This window comes from Herpailurus yagouaroundi, unplaced genomic scaffold (genome assembly GCF_014898765.1).
Source record: "Herpailurus yagouaroundi ecotype Mexico unplaced genomic scaffold, PumYag 182, whole genome shotgun sequence".
In the NCBI taxonomy this organism is placed as follows: Eukaryota; Metazoa; Chordata; class Mammalia; order Carnivora; family Felidae; genus Herpailurus; species Herpailurus yagouaroundi.
The window spans coordinates 17,279,611-17,300,656 of record NW_024412413.1 but is presented as its reverse complement, the minus strand read 5'-3'; the positions used below and the strand labels follow the sequence as shown (position 1 = coordinate 17,300,656).

Here is a 21,046-nt window from a genome sequence, read left to right as displayed (position 1 = left end):
ATCACAAGATTGTGCCAACCCTGATTAGCATCTATCGTAAGCTCTTTGCTCTATAAACAGGCATCTCGCATTTTGTTATATTCAACTTCTGACATGCTATTAGCAGAAACCATTCAGGCACTAGCGAATCAAAACCCAAGTAATCGTTTTTTTTTAAAACACGTCGCAAAAGGGGCGCCTGGGTGGCGCAGTCAGTTAAGCGTCCGACTTCAGCCAGGTCACGATCTCGCGGTCCGTGAGTTCGAGCCCCGCGTCGGGCTCTGGGCTGATGTCTCAGAGCCTGGAGCCTGTTTCCATTTCTGTGTCTCCCTCTCTCTCTGCCCCTCCACCGTTCATGCTCTGTCTCTCTCTGTCCCAAAAATAAATAAACGTTAAAAAAAAATTTTTAAAACACGTCGCAATGAATGTATCCTGAGCACTTATTCATAGCAACAGCAACAAAGTCCCCTATTCAAATGATGTCCTTTCTAGAGGAACCACCTAACAAATCCTAGGCAGTAGTAGGTGTCAGCTCCGTTCCTGGTGCTCCTGGTGATGAGGTACACCACTGTATGCAATCACAGCGTCAAGTCCCAACATGATGATCGGGTACAAACTGCACGCACATGCACATGCACGCAGGCACACACATGCGCATGTGCACACACTCACACTGTGTATGTAATGATGGTAATGTCCTAACAGCTACTATGAGAATCAACTGTTGATTCACCAAGAGAAGAACCAAGACAGAGGGGACTTACATACCAAAGCTACCTGACTTGTGCCTTTGGGAGGACAAAACCTTCTGGAAATCACCATTAAAGCTTTTAGTTTTACCATCACAATGAAGCAGGTTCAATCCACGTGGGACTTTAGGCTCAGGGTCGTTCATGGAATACAAGTTAACTTGACCAAAATGCAGATTTGGTCATTTTACAGGCATACCTTTATTGCACTTGGCTTTGTTGTGCTTCACCGATACTGTGCTTTTTTGTTGGTGGTGGTTTGGTTTTGTTTTGTTTTTTACAAATTGAAGGTTTGCAGACTTGCTTCGAGCAAGGCTACCGGCGCCATTTTGCCAACAGCAGTCACTTACTTCCTGTCTCTGTGTCACATTTTGGCAATTCCTGCAGTGTTTCAAACTTTTAAATGATTACTATTCAATTGCTGCCATCTCATGATAACGTTTGAAGAGATGAGGAGTTGCTTCTTATGGGTGAGCAAAGAAAGTGGTGGCTTGAACTGGAATCTATTCCTGGTAAAGATGCTGTGAAGATTGTCGACATTACAACGAAGGATTTAGAATATTACATAAGCTTAATTGATGAAGCAGTGGCAGTGTTTGAAAGGATTGACTCCAATTTTGAAAGAAGTTCTACTGTGAGTAAAATGCTATCAGACAGCATCGCATGTGACAGAGAAATCATTTGCAAATGGATGAATCAACCGATGTGACAAACTTCACTGTTGTCTTAAGAAACTAACACAGCCACCCCAACCTTCCGCAGCCAGGGCCCCAGTTGGTCAGCAGCCATCAACATCAAGGCAAGACCCTCTACCAGCAAAAAGATGAAGATATGCTGAAAGCTCAGATGTGGGTTAGCAGTTTTGGCAAGAAAGTACTTTCTTTTAAAGTTTATTTCTTTTGAGAGAGAGAAAGCACTAGCGGGCAGGGAGAGAGGGAGAGAGAGAATTCAAAGCAGGCTCCATACCATCAGCATGGAGCCCGATGAGGGGCTCAAACTCCTGAGCCACGAGGTCATGACCCGAGCTGAAACCAAGAGTCAGATGCTTAACCAACTGAGCCACCCAGGCGCCCCAGTAAAGTATTTTTTAATTAAGGTATACACACTCTTTTTCAAAGACATAATACTAGTGCAGACGTAACAGACTACAGACTGAACAGTGTAAACATCATTTCTATATGCACTGGGAAACTAAAACTCATTTGACTCGCTTTATTGCAGTGTTATGGAACCATGCTGGATCACTGGTGGAAAACGCAAGCGACGCTTGGGGATCTTGGAAGGCGGGAGGTTTATTTTACACCAGCAGGCTCAGAGGACATCCTTCTCCAGAGATCGGAGTCCCGAGCACAAGCGCAGGGGACAATTTATAGCCTGTTGCTTCCGCATTGGTAGTAATTTGGTGCACACGGCAAGCAGGGCAGGAAGAACCCGGAAGAGGAGCGTCTAAGCTAGAACTAGAGCTTACGTTAGTCCCTTCGGCCATCTGATGGTGCATAGCATTATTTTCCCAACAGCAGTATTCGCTTTATTGTGGTGGTCTGGAACCTGCAGTGTCTCCGAGGTGTGCCTGTATAGTTTTCAGTCCCCTGATATCATTTGTTTAACCCTGTTTCCAACACTTGCCATGTGGCTACAGCATCCGTCTTCCCCACCTCACTCCCCCGTGAATACTGGCTTCCAGTGACTTTCTCAAAGGTTGTTTACTGTCCTTTGCTTCAAGTGCGAAGGAAAATGTGAATGGTGATGTTTTATCATGTCAAATTTACCATTTGGAATCTTATAGCATAAATGTAGAACAGCACACCTTTCAACCATGTCTTCTGTTGAACTTTCAGACTGTAGATGTAGGTCAATTTTAGATGTGATTTCTTTCAGTGTCGACTGCACCCTGACAAAGAGTCAAACTCTAGTCAGGCCCCTGAAACTTCTAGGTCCGTGTATGTACTTCCTTGTAGAATCCAGTTTTAGCAAGAACCCTGCTAAGTCAGTTTAACCAGAACCCCCCACCTTTAATATCTGATCAGACCTCAATATCTGATGGGGCCCCTCATCCTCCCCCCCCCCCCCGCCCCCCGGCAGGTGATGTCTGATCACCTCAGCCTGCCGGCAGCAAGAATCCTGTTAGATCCATTGAGGCCGAATCCCCCTCACCCCTGATGTTTCCTCTCAGTCATTTTTCATCCACTGACCCCCACCCTGCTCCTTGGTTACAAATTCCCACTTGCCCATGCTGTATTCGGAGTTGAGCCCCATCTCTGTCCCCCACTGTGACATCCCATTGCAGTGGTCCCTATACCTATCACGATGGCCCTGAATAAGGTCTCCCTTACCATTGTTAATAAGTGTCATTGAATATTTCTTTAACAGCTCCTGCCTTCCACACACTGTCACCAGCAGGGAGGCGAGGCAAGGGCCAGCAGATTGAGAAGAATGGTGCCATCCACACAATGAATGGCTGTTCCTTGTCCAGTACAATTTAAGACTGACCGGGAAGAGCTCGGCATCATTTCACCAACGGAAGGCAAGACAGGATGTCAACTGGGAGGGCCAATTGTGGGGCTTGAAAGCCATCTGAGGAGAAAGGAGCGGTCACCTCCAGTGGACTGCCTGACATGTGGCATAGAGCCCGCAAGAGGTTGGGGAGCCCTTCCTGGATGCAAGCAGCAAGGACACACGGGTAAAGGGTGCCTGCCACCACCGTCACGCTTCAATGCTGCAGACCAGAGGTGATCCCGTAGTCCGAAAGCTAACAAAAGAGATCTGAGGTTCAAGTCCAAGGCTTAGCTGTGAGGTGACTGTCAGTGGCCCAGAGCCCTGCACTTGTCCTGTGTGTGATGTGAGAGTCGCTCCAAATCAATGTCAGCATCATTCCAGCGACTCATTGTCATTCCGGCCAGTGAGAGTGACTGGTCTACCATGTTGCCTTCTTGGAACCAGGGCCACCCCTCAGGCCCTGGGGCTACCCCATAGGCGGAGTCTCCGACTTCCCAGAGGCATCTAGTCAACCCCTTACAAGGGCCTTTCCCTGAACAGCAGCAGCAGGAACTGGGCCCACTGTCAGCCCAGGCTGGTCTCGGGCGTTGGGCAGTGACTTACGAACCTGTGAGGTGCTTCTGGCGACTGGAGCCCAAATAGGACTAGTTTCAGCTTGGGGTGCCCCGCCTGGGTCACACTGCTGATCCCAGCTAGTCCCAGGTATGTGAGGGAGACTTAGCAGTAAAATTTGAGGAGCACCTGGGTGGGTTCATTCGGTTAAGCATCTGCCTTTGGCTCAGGTCATGATCTCACAGTTTGTGGGTTTGACCCCACGTTGGACTTGGTGCTGACAGCTCATAGCCTAGAGCCTGCTTCTGTGTCTCCCCCTCTCTTTGCCCCTCCCCCGCTCATACCGTCTGTCTCTCAAAAATAAACAAAAAAAATAGGGGCACCTGGGTGGCGCAGTCGGTTGAGCGTCCGACTTTGGCCAGGTCACGATCTCGCGGTCCGGGAGTTCAAGCCCCGCGTCGGGCTCTGGGCTGGTGGCTCGGAGCCTGGAGCCTGTTTCCGATTCTGTGTCTTCCTCTCTCTCTGCCCCTCCCCCGTTCATGCTCTGTCTCTCTCTGTCCCAAAAATAAATAAACGTTGAAAAAAAAATTAAAAAAAAAAAATAAAATAAACAAAAAAAATTAAGGAAAAAAAAAAAGAAAGAAAATTTGAGGAATTCACTCTAAAACAGGGTAGGTCACCTTTTTTGTGTAGAAAGGGTCAGAGAGTAAATACCCAAAACTATTGGGTAGTTGGTCTCCTCCTTTCTGGTTTCTAGATTTCTTTATATATTAAGGAGAGGAGCCCTATTCTGTAGTTGTTGATATAGTGGTCTCTTTGGGTCAGGCAGGCTAAGTGGTTGATGATGGTGTTCCAATGTCTGAGATACCTCGTAGTTGTTCGAGTGGCGTTGTCCAGCAGGCGTGTAAAAATACAGGTCCGGAACTCAGGTGAGAGGCCTGGGCTGGAGGAATATATTTGAGAATAATCGGTACAGATGGCATTTGAAACAATGAGATGAGTGCGGTCCCCTAGAAAGGGTAGATAGAAGAGGTCATCAAAACTGAGCTGTAGGGCATTCCAGAATGTAGAGATTGAGGAGGACCAACCAGCAAGACACAGAAAAGGCTTTCGGTGACATAGGAAAGAAAGAGGCAGAGTTTTTTCTGGGAAGCTAAGTGAGGAAAGCATTTCAAGGAGGAAGGAGACTGTCAAATACTTGTAGGGACTGAATAAGGTAAGAATTCTTGGGGCGCCTGGGTGGCGCAGTTGGTTACGCGTCCGACTTCAGCCAGGTCACGATCTCGCGGTCCGGGAGTTCGAGCCCCGCGTCAGGCTCTGGGCTGATGGCTCAGAGCCTGGAGCCTGTTTCCGATTCTGTGTCTCCCTCTCTCTCTCTGCCCCTCCCCCGTTCATGCTCTGTCTCTCTCTGTCCCCCAAAAAATAAATAAACGTTGAAAAAAAAAATTTATAAAAAAAAAAAAAAAAAGAATTCTTGCTGACAACTGATAGCTGGATTTGGCGGCATGGAGACCGTTGGTGACCTTGACAGGTCTACTTTCAGTGTTGGAGACAAAAGCCTGATCTGCAGAGAGTGAAGTAATTAGAGAAATACAGTAGGCTGCTGGGCAGTGGGAGTTAACTCGACGTCTGAGGTTATAAATGTAAAGATCTGTCCGAGCCGTCGTGTGTTTTTCACGAACCATATCGAACTGCTCAAGTGCAGGCAAAGCGGAGGCAGTGAGCTGTATTTAACCAGGGCTGCCCCGGGTGTCTGAAGGAGGCAGTTGAGGATGTATGGATTGACGGACCCAGGGATCTAAGCTGAAAAATGAGAAGAGTATTCTATAGTGAAAAGGTGGTAAAGCAATGGTTTGGAGGTCTAGGTACGGTCAGAGCCTAATGTATTATACTCACAAATACAACAAATATACGTACATCACCCTAGTCTCTTCTGGGTGAGTTCCACACAGGCTTGATGTCCATCTAGGTTATCAAGAAGTACAACGAGACTGGGTAATATTTCTTAAATTTTATTCTTATTTGAGTTTACAACAATTCAAAGATGGCAGATGCCCATTATAAATGGGTATACTAGACCATACATACTTTATAAGGCAAGGAAGCCCAGTTACTGAAAGAGTTTGAAAATGTACTTCTTTTGGCTACGTCACTGATAGCTATGATGCGAAACTCTTGATGTCTCCCAGAGGATACATTATCACAAGTTTCCATTTTATCAGGTTCTAAACTTTAGTTTTTAAAGAAAAAAAATAGTGAGCAAGAATAAAAATATGTCTTAAAAAAGATGATTTCTGTATAAATAAAGCGTGTGATAAATTAGTGAAAGGAAGAAGTTTGGAGAGCAGAAGCTTTTATGTTGTATAAAAATAAATACTGTCAATTTACATAATAGAAGACTGGAAATAAATTACTTTGTGGGTAAATAAGTCAGCTTATTGGTTGCATACTCATGTAAAGGCTTATAGAAAGCCAGTAAACAAATTTTTTTAAAGGAATCTACATCCATCTTATAAATTAAGTGATCTAATTGGTAACTGATTTTTCCATGTCTTTGTCCCCTTTGACATGCCTTTTTAGACATTTTGTTGCTGTAACCAAGATTGGATAGCTAAAGAGAAAGGAGACAGAACTCCAATCAGTCATGCTGGTTATTTATTAGCATCTATGGAAAATGGTTAAATCTGGGAAGGGGGTGGCAACTAAATGTTCAATGAAATAAGGCATTGTTCTTTATTCTGAAGTCTTCGTTTACTGGCGTTTTCCTTGGTCTTAGGAGCATGAATAATTTACAGTGGGCTATCCTTACCATTACGATCTAGTAAATGGAGGTTTCCCTGTCTGAAACCTGAAAGATGTAGCAACACTCTATCCTATTTTAGAAAATCCTGATGCTTCAGACTATTTGCAGTCAGTTAATTAGTTAGGTACTCTTGATACACCCAGGGGTCATAGAAAGAGTACTGGCTCAGGGGGCCAGAGACCCAGATTTTAGTCATGATTCGGGCACTGTGCACCCAGGCAACTTTAGAAGTGTAGCTTCTCTGCACTTCAGTTTCTTCTGCTGCAAAACACAGATAAAAGTATCCACCTGACCCATTTCACAGGTACTGTTGTGAGTACTGTCTAACATAGTGTATTCGAATGCGCTTCAGAATAATGCACTAAAGATGATGGTAAATGCTTTAAAAGTATGGTTTGCTGGGCACTTTTTCATGTTACAAATCAAAATAGAAATCTATCAGGAAATACAAATGCTTATGAATCATACAGTCCAGATGTAAATAAGTAATTTACAAAAGCTTTACAATAAAATCAAAGAAATTATTTATGGATTTTTTAAATAAAAAAATCTTTGCAGCTAAATATTCATTGACTTAATCATTCTTTCTTTTAAAAGAATGTTCACTGTTTGACATTATAACTCTCCAAAGGAGAAATTCTATAATTAGTTCAGTTCTCTGCCTTGGAAGATTCATTATAAGGCAGAAGAGTGGAATAATTAAAGTTTTAAAATAAGCAAAAATATATAACTCTACACCACAGTCCCCTTAAAGAGTTTAATAGGAATACTTACCCCAACGTTTATGAACAATGTACTATTTATATAATATTAACACTAACTCACAATTTAAACCACAATGATCAAAATTAATGTACATTTCCCCCCTTATCAGTTAAATTATTAGATATCTGATGGGCTGGAGAGATTCCACTGAATTTTTTTAATGAACTATATGTGATATAAAAACACTTACCTATTGAATAACTAAAGAGTTGGTAAAGTTTTGGAATATAGATCAGGGTTTAGAAAAATATATAGGAAACATAGCAGTGTATATGATAGAGTTCCCATGTAGAAATAAGCTTGTGCAAAGAGATGATATGTACAGGCATGACCAATAATTGAAGTAACCCACCAACTTCTCTTTTAAAATGGTAAGCCTAAAAGTTCCAATAGACTTCTTTGGAAGAGCAAGTGAATCACTTGCTCATTCTAAGTCTCATAATATCAAGGTTATATTAAATTGTAGGTTTTTTTTTTTAATAAGAAAAAAACTATTCAGTTTAACATAGGTAATAAATAGTAAATTCTGGGCAGTAGCAAAATTTTTGGATCAAATGACAAAAGCATATCGATAAAATGTGTTAAAGAAGTACATAATGCTAGGGCACCTGAGTGGCTCAGTCGGTTAAGCATCTGACTTCGGCTCAGGTCATGATCTCACGGTTCGTGAGTTTGAACCCCGCGTCGGACTCTGGGCTGACAGCTCGGAGCCTGGAGCCTGCTTCGGATTCTGTGTCTCCCTCTGTCTGCCCCTCCGCTGCCTGCACTCTGTCTCTCGCATTATCTCAAAAATAAATAAACATTAAAAAAAAAGAACTACATAATGCTAATATTCCAATAGTACTATGATCTTTGCTATCAACAATCCAAGATTCAGTACTCCATCAAACATTTCTCTGTCTGTCTTCTGTCTCTGGGGGGGGGGGCCCCCCCCACAGGATTTCTCACACCATCTCGTCCCTATAAATGCAGCTCGTTTTCTCTTATTGACTATTAAGTTTTCTTAAAAAGATCAAAATTCTTTTAACAAATCAATGATCAAAAATGACCCATTGCTTTCTTTAAAGATCCGTCAAGGTCATTCTGTGTTTAAACAGTAGCCTGTGAAGACTTTACAGAGCTGAAATTAGCATTGGCACAGGGAAAAGTGAGTTTATCTTATGCTCAGCAGAACATATTTAGGTCAGGTTGGGAGCTAGTAACTGATCATTTATTCTCAGCTAGCAGAGAGGTGGGCATAGTTAAAACTATTAAAGGCTGGGCTGGGTCTCTTTCATTTTGTAGTAGGATTTGCAGTCCAACACATCTGTGAGACAAGAAAGGCTAAAGTAGAGCTCTGTTTCTTAAACCTGGCATTGTAAGTTAAACAATAACACATATTTCCGCTACATCAGCGGTTTTTAACTTCTTCATTGTAAACATCCTATATACTTTCCTATTTTGTTAATTTCAGAGCTTGAGCTTGTGTCTACATCTATGTCAAATTATCATTTATTCTATGAAAAGCAGCACAAATACTGTTGATTCTGGTTTTAACACAAATTCCTTAAAAAAATGTTAAGGCCATTTAATTGAATCAGGGCCAACTGAAGATTACCCTGGTAGAAGTCAAACTACTGATTTAAGATTTTTGAAAAAGAGTCATAAGTGGTTGTCTTGTGTTTTCCTCCGTGGAACTTGAGAACAGTTTGAGGACTTATTAGTCTCCAACATCTCCATCTCGATCGCCAATAAGCCAAAGAAAATGAAAACTTAAGGCTAACAAAGCTGTTCCAAGCAGATCACCCAATGCCGTCAGATAGGGGATGGAGAAACTATCCGGGTCCTTTCCTTTCCTCCAGAAGTGATGGACCATCCAGTCAGCAATCCACAGCAAGGTAAACACCTAGAAAACACCAGAGATTACTTCTATTGCCTGGATATTAGTACCCCAGTAGACATAACGCCCACTGGGCCATAATCCTACACCACTGCTTTCTGAAAGGAAGAGCATGCGTCAAGTCAAGAACCATGCCTGAAGAGAAGAAATCTTTAACTGACAAGAACATCTTTTCACAAGAAAAAATAGCGTGTGTATCTGTTATTAATAACATTTTTCGGGGCGCCTGGGTGGCGCAGTCGGTTAAGCGTCCGACTTCAGCCAGGTCACGATCTCGCGGTCCGGGAGTTCGAGCCCCGCGTCGGGCTCTGGGCTGATGGCTCAGAGCCTGGAGCCTGTTTCCGATTCTGTGTCTCCCTCTCTCTCTGCCCCTCCCCCGTTCATGCTCTGTCTCTCTCTGTCCCAAAAATAAATAAACGTTGAAAAAAAAAATAACATTTTTCTTCAACTTTTCATATACCTTCTCATTTTCTTCAAGCTTCCCCAAATCCCAATAATCCTTATATTGAATACTATTATACAGTTGCCAAATCACTGTAATGTTTCAACTTCTTTCTATATGATAAACCTGAGAACACATATAAAGAAGGAAATAAAAACTAAAATAAGGAATAACATTTCTCCTATTGAAGGTATATCAAATGAAATAAAGATGGGGAACTGACCACGCACTCACTAATTATAAGGCCATGGATGGCTTCTCAAGGGAAATTTCAGCCAACGGTAAGGACAGTAACTAGAAGGGAGGTGTAGTGAGGAATGACTCATCTACATGGATGTATTATAGATCTAGACAGAGTCTCAAAATATATTAAAGGGTTATTCAAATGCGAAGGTGATATATGTAAGCACTTTCTAGGATATCAGGAATATGAAGACGTTTGTAATGCTTTGAATTTTGGGACCAGATATTTTTCTCTTTGAATATTTAGAGTAGAAGGATTGTCTAATTTTCAAATTCCTTTAGTATGAAGGGATTTGGGACTAGAGAGGTCAGTGTTCCCTGGTTGTGGACAACTCGTCAAGTAGAGTTTAGTGGCTATGAGCACTTCTCTGTCACCTACTAGCCAAATGAAGGCAAGTAGCTTAACCTCTCTATTTCTTGCAAGTGAACGTTAGAGATAATAATGGCACCTACCTTCACGAGAACGCTGTGAGGATTAAATAGACTGACTAGTTCGGTCCTTGGCACACAATAAGCTTTCATCAGATGTCTGCTACTAGTAGATTTTAATGGTGTCATTGCTAGGACCATTTGTGGCCATCTCATTCCTATTCCTATGTGCAGGAGGAAGCACATCCTTGGCCCAGAGTCTACGCCAAGGGTCTGTTACCTTTTACTGACACGTAGATATGGAGGCTCACTTTGGGCGAGCTGCCTTGGGTTCTACACTTGTGTGTGCTGAGGTTTAGCTCTGACACCTTCAGAGGAGACTGGCTCGTCTACACAGAGAGACAGATGTGTACCCATTCCAAAGGAGTGAACTTTAAATATCTTTGGACATCTGTCAGAGAGGGAGGCTGTGTTTTAACCCATTTTATTTTGTATGAAGTTCCGTGTTCTTTAGTGTTTCCCTGGCAAATACTGTTTTAGAATCACAGAAAGTTCCATCAGAACAATCTGTTTTGCGTGTGGAGGAAGCATGGAATATTAGAAATAATTCTGGACTTGAAAATGGTAAGATGCGGATTTGATTTCCATTTATCAGCTGTATGACTGTGGGCAAGCTTCTTACCATGCTGAGTTTAAATTTTCTCATTTTTAAGAAAAAATTTTTAATGGTTATTCATTTTTTGAAAGACAGAGACAGAGAGCAAGCGAGGGAGGGGCAGAGAGAGAGGAGACACAGAATCCGAAGCAGGCTCCAGGCTCTGAACTGTCAGCACAGAGCCCGACATGAGACTCAAACCCACGAACCACGAGATCATGACCTGAGCTGAAGTTGGATGCTTAACCAACTGAGCCACCCAGGTGCCCCAAATTTTCCCATTTGAAGAAAACCCTAAAGGGCCTAATATCTGCCACACTGACTTTGAAGTAAGTAATAAGAGCCTTGGTCTGGGGGCATGAAGAGAAAGGTAAGAAAGCATGATCTCAGGGTACATCAATAAAAGCATAATGCATAGAGCGAGAAAGAGTCATCCACTGGACCCTGAATGGGCCAGGCCACATCTGGGCAGTGCATTCTGTTCCGGATGCCGTATTTCTATAGAAACTAGGTCACCCCAAGTTTGCTAGATTCAGGGTCTAGCAAAGTGAGTAGCTCACAAAGCAGATACTTGGTGTCCAACTGAATGCTGGGGAATCAGTGTGAGACAATGTCATACAACAGTCTGTCCCAGGCAGGGAGGGTGGCAGATGTGAACGTAAGAAGGTTATAGTATCAGGAGATGCTAGATTATAATACACAGCTTCAGAGGGTAGTTTTAGGCTAAAGGATAAAAGGTACCAAAAGACAGAACTTTTTTCAAGAAAACAATTGGGGTTGTCTATAAATAGAATAAGTTAGGTAGTAAGCTGTATAATACTGGACTATATGGAAGTTCAATAAAGGAATGTGCTGATGAATGAGTAATGTGTACAAGAGGAAACAACAGTTTTAAAGAGGAAAAGGTAGCTGATTTCCATGAGACTGGCAAGAAATGTAAATAAGTAAATCTCTTTTATCATATATGCATCATATTATATATTCATGTAGGAGATATTTAATATATAGTTATATACACAAATTTATTCAATATATAACATCATACATATGTGATATATACACAATTTGCTAATTCCTTGTTGCACATCTGCACTGAACAGATTAGATTTGTCTAGGACAGGAGTGGGCAAACTATAGTCCATGGACTAAATTCAACCTGCCAACTGTTTTTATAAATAAAATTTTATTGCAACACAACCCCACCCATTTATTTACTTACTTTCTATTTAGTCTATTATTCAATCCTCACAAGATTCTCATGAAAGAGGCACTATTATTACCCTTGATGTTCATTTGGAGCAATCAGGTCGGAGAGGTTAAATAACCTGTTTTACAGGTTACACTACAATGACAGAACTATGTAGCTGTGACAGAGACCATGTGGTCCACAGAACCCAAGACATTTACTCTCTGGCCTTTTACAGAAAAATGTGTGCTGACCTCTACTCAGGAGACAAATACTTATTCATACAGAAAGAAATAAAATAGCATCCTTACCTCATACACTAAAATAAATTCTAGCTAAGACTCAAGTACAAAAAGCAATACCTGAGAAGTTCTGTAAGAGAATGTCTTGTGACCTTGATGTAGGCAATGATCTCATAAGTAAAATGCGTAAAAATGCATAAAATATTTTAGTTTATAAACAATTTTAAATTAAAGATTTATAAAAATTAATTAATTAATTAAAGATTTTTGTGGTTCAATAAATACCACAAATAAAGTTAAAAATCACGCTCCAGGCTTGGGGGAAAAAAAATCTCTGCACTGTTTATAACTGGCAAAGAATTAGTATTCAGAATATTTAAAGAGAATATACAGAGAACTCCTACAGTTCATAAGAAAAAGAAACAACCCAATAGAATAGAAAAGGAAATCTAAAGTGTTAATAAACATATGAAAAGATGCTCAACCTCACTAATAATACGCGAATGCAAATTAAACCGCATTAAACTCCATTTCATACCCAACTGACTGGCAAAAATCAATCTTTAAGCAACAGTAATAGCAATTTTGTTTTGTGAAACAGCTGTAATGGGTACATGCAATGTTCAAAGAGGTTCATGTGAACGGATTTAATTCTCAAAATACCTCTATTATATGCTATGGACTATTACTATCCCTTTTTGACACAAGAGGATACTAAGGCATATGTGAAGTGTAGGAAGCCTGCCCGAGATCACACAGCTCACGGGCGGAGACAGGCTCAAACCCATATTATAGTCTAACGCTAAGGCCCAAATTATCACCCGTCAGTGCAGCTCACTGTTTGTGGTCAAAAGAACTCTGCACTGCCAACAGGAGTATAAATTGGCGCACTGCTTTGGGGACCAGCTCGGCAACATGTGTGCGTTTCCTCAATTCGGTAATTCCACATGGAAACATGATTTTTCCCCTCCGTTTCTTCTGCAGCATAGGTAAAAGGGTAAAATTGTTCATGGCTGAAGGAGACTGCCCCGGGGGCTCCACTGAGCCCCAGTCCCACGTGGCTACCTCAAGGACTGAGAAGACCAATATCTTGGTGTGTTTGCAAGAGCGCCGCCGGGAAACTCCTACATGCATGCTCGTTGCACCGTTGTCATAAAAGTCCAAAGTTGGAAATAACCTAGAAAGTCTCCAGGCAGAGGGATGACTAAATGGACTCCGAGGTCACATGACTGAACACACTGCAGAGAAGCTACAATGAATGAAAAAGAGCTACACGACTCGATAGGAGCATGTCTCAAAAGCCTAAGGATTGAATGAAAAGGCAGTAGGAGACTACGTAAAGATTCCAATGAGACTTATAAACACGACAAAAAATACAATATGTTATTTATAGATTCATTCCACAGCAAGAGTACAGAAGCATGCTTGGTAGTGACACATACCAATTTTGCTAACTGCTCGGGAGGGGAATCCAATGAGACCGGGTACAGGAGGCACCAGCCCTATACATGATGTATTTTTGATTATTTTGAAGTAGTTGTTTAAATAATTTGTTAAGAGTTGATAAAGCTGGTGCTAAATACAAGATCATCTTATTTCCTATTTCCTATAGTTCCTGTTCATTTATATTTTATAATTAAAAAAAAAAAAAAAGTGAGCTGCTGGGGCAGTGGTAACTCACTGACCAGGGCGATCCAAGCTACATCTTAGAATGCCTGAGAGAGGAAGTCAAGTGCGCCCTGAAGAGGCCACAAAAGGTTTGGACTTGTTAGTACCAAATAGCTCTGAGGCTAACACCAAAGGGGTCTTTAAGTGTCTGTGTGTGGAGTGAGAAACTGGCTGATTCTTTGATCATTCTTGCAACTGTCCTCTCCAGCTGGGAAATAAGGGGACGTTTTGTGGAGATACTGAATGGGAAAGTCTCAGGACACAAAAACGCGAGGAAGCATCAAGCACTGGTTGGGAATGAGGATTAATTGGTAGTTAACAATGGGATTCCTTTAGCCCCTGGTTTTGTTCCAAGAACAGTGGCAGGTGGGAGTATACCCCCCAGAGAGGACATTAGATGTTCACATTTGGAGGGCTCCCAGTTAAGCGCCCCCACCCCTCCATCCTCTGCTGGTAGAGCGCCCAGTCAGCAGCCTTCTCCACTGCCAAGCTACCTAAGTTTGCCGTGCCGCTGTCTCCTCCCTGTAAGATAGAGGAAATGATGCCTATCTCAGCGAGACAATGATGTGAAGATGAAATTGGGCAGAATACTTAGAACAGCGCCCGATACATAGAAAGAGCATGACAAACACTGACTATGATTTAAAAAAACAACAGGTCATACATGAAGGAACAAGAACCTGACTTTTTCAATAGCAATACTGGGAGACGAGGAAGCAAACGCCTTCGACATTCTGAGAGAAAGGCATTTCCAAACTAGAATCCTATACCCGGTCAATTTATCTACTAAGTGTGGAGGGTAAACGGAAGCATTTTAAGACATGCATGCGCTCAGGAAGTTTTCTCCCATGTTCTCTTTCTTGGGAACTTTCTTGAAAATCTGTTGATGCAGAATGAGGGGAGAACCAAGAAAGAGAAAGAACGGGGATCAGGAAATAGAAGAGTGAACCGAAAAGGGCAAGGAGGGAAGAAAGCTCTGGGATGAGAGCCATGCAGTGGGCTGGGGAGCCAGAGTCCAGACACAGAAGGAGGATGGAGAGTCTGGAAAGGAGGTCTCTGTGATCAAGGCAAATGGCAAATTATCTGACATAATAGAGTTTGGGGGCAAAAAACTAAGTCTAGGTATGCGACGACTGTGATGGAGCACTTAGGAAAAAATTAAGGATAGGTCTATAGGAAACTATGCCAGTGAAAAAAATAGGGCAATTATCTCTGGAAAAAATCAAAGAGAGGTTAAGAGGAAGAAAATATAAAAGGAAAAGAAAGAAAATATCATTATACTGCATGACTCGGCTCTGTGATAAATGATATTTATGGTCATAGAATATAAACAATACTATTCGTTAAATAAATTTGAGCCCTTCCTATATTAGGAGGATGAAAGTTGGGGAAATAAGGCATTGAGCAAGATGGCTATATCCTCATCTACCATAACTAAAAGTCCATAGATAATTTCTTAAATTAAGAAAGCAAAATTAGCAATCCAACATAGAAATAACAGAAGTAGTACCTAAAGTTGCTCTGGAGGACTAGTAGGAACTAGTTTTATACACACACACACACACACACACACACACACACTTAAAAGAACTTTTTAAAGCATAATTGTATATAGAACATATCCTTTTCCAATATGTAACCCATGAGTGAATTATGAAATCAATTTAATGTAATGAAATAGAATAAAATAGAAAACAACGGGTTAGAGTAGAAAGTATTAGCATGCTACTAAGGACATTTCATAAAACTTTTGTTTCAGCTACAAAATTACATATATTTAAATATAAATAAAATATAGAAATATATATGCATTAGTTTCCGTATAAACATATTTCTTACTGAGTGTTGTGGTCGAAAACATTTGAAAGCTACTGATCTAACATGTATTTTTCACATGTTAGGTTCCAGGGATCTCACATGTGAATCTCTGGAAGGGGAAAACCATGCCATCTTTCTAATTGACGTCTTGGTTTCTAGCAAAACACTTTTACATGATAAGCCTGAAACAAATGGGTGTTGCTGAAGGGGCTCTACCACTGAATGACTGTGTTACTGTCAACGAGTGAATAAAACCCTCAAATGTTAGTTTCCTCATCTTTTCAATGAGATACCCATTAACTATCTCATTGGTACATTGCAGAAATTAACTAATATGTGTTAAGGGTTAAGCAAATGTCTGTACACAGTAAGTACTGATGGGGAGAAAGGAGAGGGTTTCAATACCACCAGAATTCTATAAACACTAGAGTGCAGAGTCTGAAGTTTCAGAGCTCAGTGCCTGGTGGTGCTCTGGTGAGGAAACAGGGCAAGAAATCCCCAAGAGCAGGCAGCAGGTCTGAAGGGTCTGTGTGCCACACGGGGAGAAAGTGGTTCCCCTGCTTGAAGAGCATTTGGTAGAGGCCATTCGGCCTCCCTGCTGGCAAAAGTCTCAGCGGACCCCAGAGAGCAGCCACATTTGCTGGTATTGGGACGAAGATGCTAGAGTGTGGCCAAACCTGGCACTGACTGTGTGTTGCGATTTGCCATAATCTCTGAACCTCTGTCACTGAGTGACCACACAAACGTTTTCTAGGGCAAGCCGGCACTGGGCCATTGCTCAGCAAGACCCTCCCCGAGAGAGTTGGTGTGGGTCTCAGCCACAGGGGTTTTGAAACACAACCTCATTTGAGATAAAACTCTACAGAGAGGTGCTGCCTGGCAGGTAGACAGCTTGGGCACAGACAGGATAGAGGTGGGAAGCAGACAGAGAGGGCTGAGACAAAGGAGGGGTGGAGTTATTTTTAATCTTATTTTTTATTTTTTTTTTAATTTACATCCAAATTAGTTAGCATATAGTGCAACAATGATTTCAGGAGTAGATTCCTTAAGCCCCTTACCCATTTAGCCCATCCCTCCTCCCACAACCCCTCCAGTAACCTTCAGTTTCTTTTCCATATTTATGAGTCTCTTTTGTTTTGTCCCCCTCCCTGTTTTTATATTATTTTTGTTTCCCTTCCCTTACATTCATCTGTATTGTACCTTAAAGTCCTCATATGAGTGAAGTCATATAATTTTTGTCTTTCTCCGACTGACTAATTTCACTTAGCATAATACCCTCCAGTTCCATCCATGTAGTTGCAAATGGCAAGATTTCATTCTTTTTGATTGCCAAGTAATACTCCAGTGTATACATATACCACATCTTCTTTATTCATTCATCCATCGATGGACATTTGGGACTCTTTCCATACTTTGGCTATTGTTGATAGTGCTGCCATAAACATTGGGGTGCATGTGTCCCTTCGAAACAGCACACTTGTATCCCTTGGATAAATGCCTAGTAGTGTAATTGCTGGGTCGTAGGGTAGTTCTATTTTTAGTTTTTTGAGGCACCAAGGAGGGGTGTTTGATTATGGGTTGGTGAGTGCTCAAAGTTCTGCACCAGAGACTAGGGAGCTGGGTGAAACCATTTCCACCTCCCCTGCACACTCGCATGCACATGGATCCACCCCAGGAAGCTAAGCAGCGCCATCTAGTGGAGAATGGAGCCATTACACCAAACCCCACCCAACTGTGCCCTCCAAGGACATCCCCCAGAAGACCAGCACAAGTCACTCCACCTGCTTAGTGTACGGACTATAGAGTGCTTCATAGTTTCAGTTCCAGGAGAAACTGGATAAAAATTCATTTGGGTTTCATTCTGTTTGGTGGGTCATTTATTTGTTTTCTTTGCTTGCTTTTGCTTACATTGCTTTCTTTTTTCTTTCTTTTCTTTCTCTTTCTTGGATACAGAAAGAGAAAAAAAATTATTTTATGTTTTTAAATTTTTAAATCTATTATTACATATTTTTTTAATTTTTAAATTTTTTCTTACCTTTTTTCCATTTTTTTTTTTCCTATATTCTACCGTTTCTTTCAACAAGGAGACAAAAACACACCTGGGATCTAGCTTTGTTTATTTGATTTTTTGTTTTGTTTTTAATTTTTCAATTTTAATTTTTTTATTTTATTAACATTTTTCTTCCCCCAAAATGACGGAATTCACCCCAAAAGAAAAAACAGGAAGAAATGACAGCCAGGGACTTAATCAACACAGATAATAAGTAAGATGTCTGAACTAGAATTTAGAACCACAGTATAAGAATACTAGGTGGGGTTGAAAAAAAGCACAGAAGACACCAGAGAATCGCTTTCTGCGGAGATAAAAGAAATAAAATCTAGTTAGGCTGAAATTAAAAATGCTATAAATGAGATGCAATCTCGAATGGATGCCACTATGGCACAGATGGATGAAACAGAGCAGTAAATCAGCAATATAGAAGATAAAATTATGGAGAATAATGAAGCGGAACAAAGAGGGAAACAAAAGCAAAAGATCATGATACAAAACTTAGAGAACTCAGTGACTCATTAAATAGGAATAACACCCAAATCATAGGAATTCCAGAAGATAGAAAGGGGGGAACAAATTATACCAGAAAACATTCCCAATCTGGGGAAGGACACAGACATTAAATCCAATAAGCACAAAGAACTCCCAATGGATTCAACAAAAACTGACCATTACCAAGGCATATCATAGTCAAATTCACAAAATACACAGGCAAGAAAAGAATTATGAAGCAGCAAGGGGGAAAAAAGTCCTTAACCTTTAAGGGAAGACAGATCGGCTTCGCAGCAGACCTATCCACAGAAACTTGACAGGCCAGAAAGGAGTGGCAGAATATATTCAACCTGCTGAATCAGAAAAATATGCAGCCAAGAATTCTTTATCCAGCAAGGCTGTCGTTCAAAAAAGAAGGAGAGATAAAGAGTTTCCCAGACAAACAAAAACTAAAGGAGTTTGTGACCACTAAACCAGCCCTGCAAGAAATTTTAAGGGGGACTCTTTAAGTGGAGAAAAGACAAAACAAAAAAGATCAAAGCAACAAAGACTAGAAAGGACCAGAGAACATCACCAGAAACACCAACTCTACAGGCAACACAATAGCACTAAATTCATACCAGAGACTTATTTTAGACTGGAGACCACCTACAGATCAAAAGTAAGAGGATGGAGAACCATCTATCATGCTAATGGTTGTCAAAAGAAAGCTGGAGTAGACATACTTATATCAGACAAACTCGATTTTAAAATAAATACTGGAACAAGAGACGAAGAAGGGCATTCTATCATAATTAAGGGGTCTATCCACCAAGAAGATCTAACAATTGTAAACATTTATGCTCCAAACATGGAACGTCCAAATATATAAATCAATTAATCACAAACATAAAGAATTGATTGACATATATTGACATATTGATTGACAATAATACCATAACAGTAAGGGACTTCAATACCCCACTTACATCAATGGACAGACTGCCTAACTAGAAAATCAGCAAGGAAACAATGGCTTTGAATGACACACTGGGCCAGATGGACTTAACAGATATATTCAGAACATTTCATCCTAAAGCAGCAGAATACACATTCTTCTTGATTGCACATGGAACATTCTTCAGAATAGATCACATACTGGGGCACAAATCAGCCCTCAACAAGTACAAAAAGAGACCATACTTTGCCTATTTTCAGACCACAACGCTATGAAATTCGAACTCAACCACAAGAAAAAATTTGGAAAGACCATGAATACTTGGAGATTAAAGAACATCCCACTAGGGGCGCCTGGGTGGCTCAGTTGGTTAAGCGTCCGACTTCAGCTCAGGTCACGATCTCATGGTCCGTGAGTTCGAGCCCCGCGTCCGGCTCTGGGCTGATGGCTCAGAGCCTGGAGCCTGCTTCCGATTCTGTGTCTCCCTCTCTCTCTGCCCCTCCCCCGTTCATGCTCTGTCTCTGTCTCAAAAATAAACATTAAAAAAAAAAAAAAAAACAAAAACATCCCACTAAAGAATGAATGGGTTAACCAAAAAATTAAAGAGGACATTAAGAAGTATGTGGAAGCTAATGAAAATGAAAACCCGACAGTCCAAAACCTCTGGGATGCAGCAAAGGTGGTCATAAGAGGGAAGTATATAGCAATCCAGGCCTTCCTAAAGAAGGAAGAAAGGTCTCAAATATACAACCTACCCTTATACCTAAAAGAGCTGGAAAATAACAGCAAATAAAGCCTAAAACCAGGAAGAGAAGAAGGTAAATAATAAAGATTAGAGCAGAAATCAATTTTATTTATACATAGCTGTAGAACAGATTAATGAAACCAGGAGCTGGTTCTTTGAAAGAAATAACAAAACTGACAAACCCTTAGCCAGATTGATCAAAAAGAAAAAGGAAAGGATGCAAATAGATAAAATCACAAATGAAAGAGGAGAGATCTCAACCAATACCACAGAAATACAAACAATAACAGGAGAATATGAGCAGTTATATGCCAAAAAATTGGGCCGTCTGAAAGAAATAGACAAATTCCTAGAAACATATAAACTACCAAAACTTGGGGCGCCTGGGTGGCTCAGTCAGTTGAGCAACTGACTTCGGCTCAGGTCATGATCTCACGGTTTGTGAGTTCGAGCCCCACGTCGGGCTCTGTGCTAACGGCTCAGAGCCTGGAGCCTGCTTCAGATTCTGTGTCTCCCTCTCTCTCTGCCCCTCCTCTACTCATGCTCTGTCTCTATCTCAGAAAAAAATAAACATTAAAAAAATAAAAAATAAAAAAATAAACTACCAAAACTGAAACAGGAAGAAATAGAAAATTTGAACAGACCATAACCAATAAAGAAACTGAATCACTAATCAAAAATTTCCCAACAGACAAGAGTCCACAGCCAGATGGTTTTCCAGGAGAATTATAACAAACATTTAAAGAAGAGTAGGGGTGCCTGGGTGGCTCAGTTGGTTAAGCGTCTGACTTCAGCTCAGGTCATGATCTCACAGTTTGTGAGTTCGAGCCCCGTGCCAGGCTCTGTGCTGACAGTTCAGAGTCTGGAGCCTGCTTCGGATTCTGTATCTCCCTCTCTCTCTCTCTGCCGCTCCCCTGCCCCTCAAAATTAAAATAAAAACATTAAAAAAAATTTAAAGAAGAGTTAACATCTA

General features: G+C 41.2%; 1 protein-coding gene across 3 annotated transcripts in view; it reads right to left on the bottom strand.

Moving 5' to 3' along the window:
* Positions 1–8,527: 8,527 nt before the first annotated feature.
* SLC41A2 (solute carrier family 41 member 2) overlaps positions 8,528–21,046 on the bottom strand; it is a 122,227-nt gene continuing 109,708 nt past the window's right edge. For all 3 annotated transcript variants that reach the window (XM_040491025.1, XM_040491023.1, XM_040491024.1), the window contains one exon: positions 8,528–9,229. In XM_040491025.1, the coding sequence (XP_040346959.1) occupies positions 9,044–9,229 (186 nt within the window). In that variant the 3' untranslated portion in view covers positions 8,528–9,043. The remainder of the gene's footprint in view (positions 9,230–21,046) is intronic.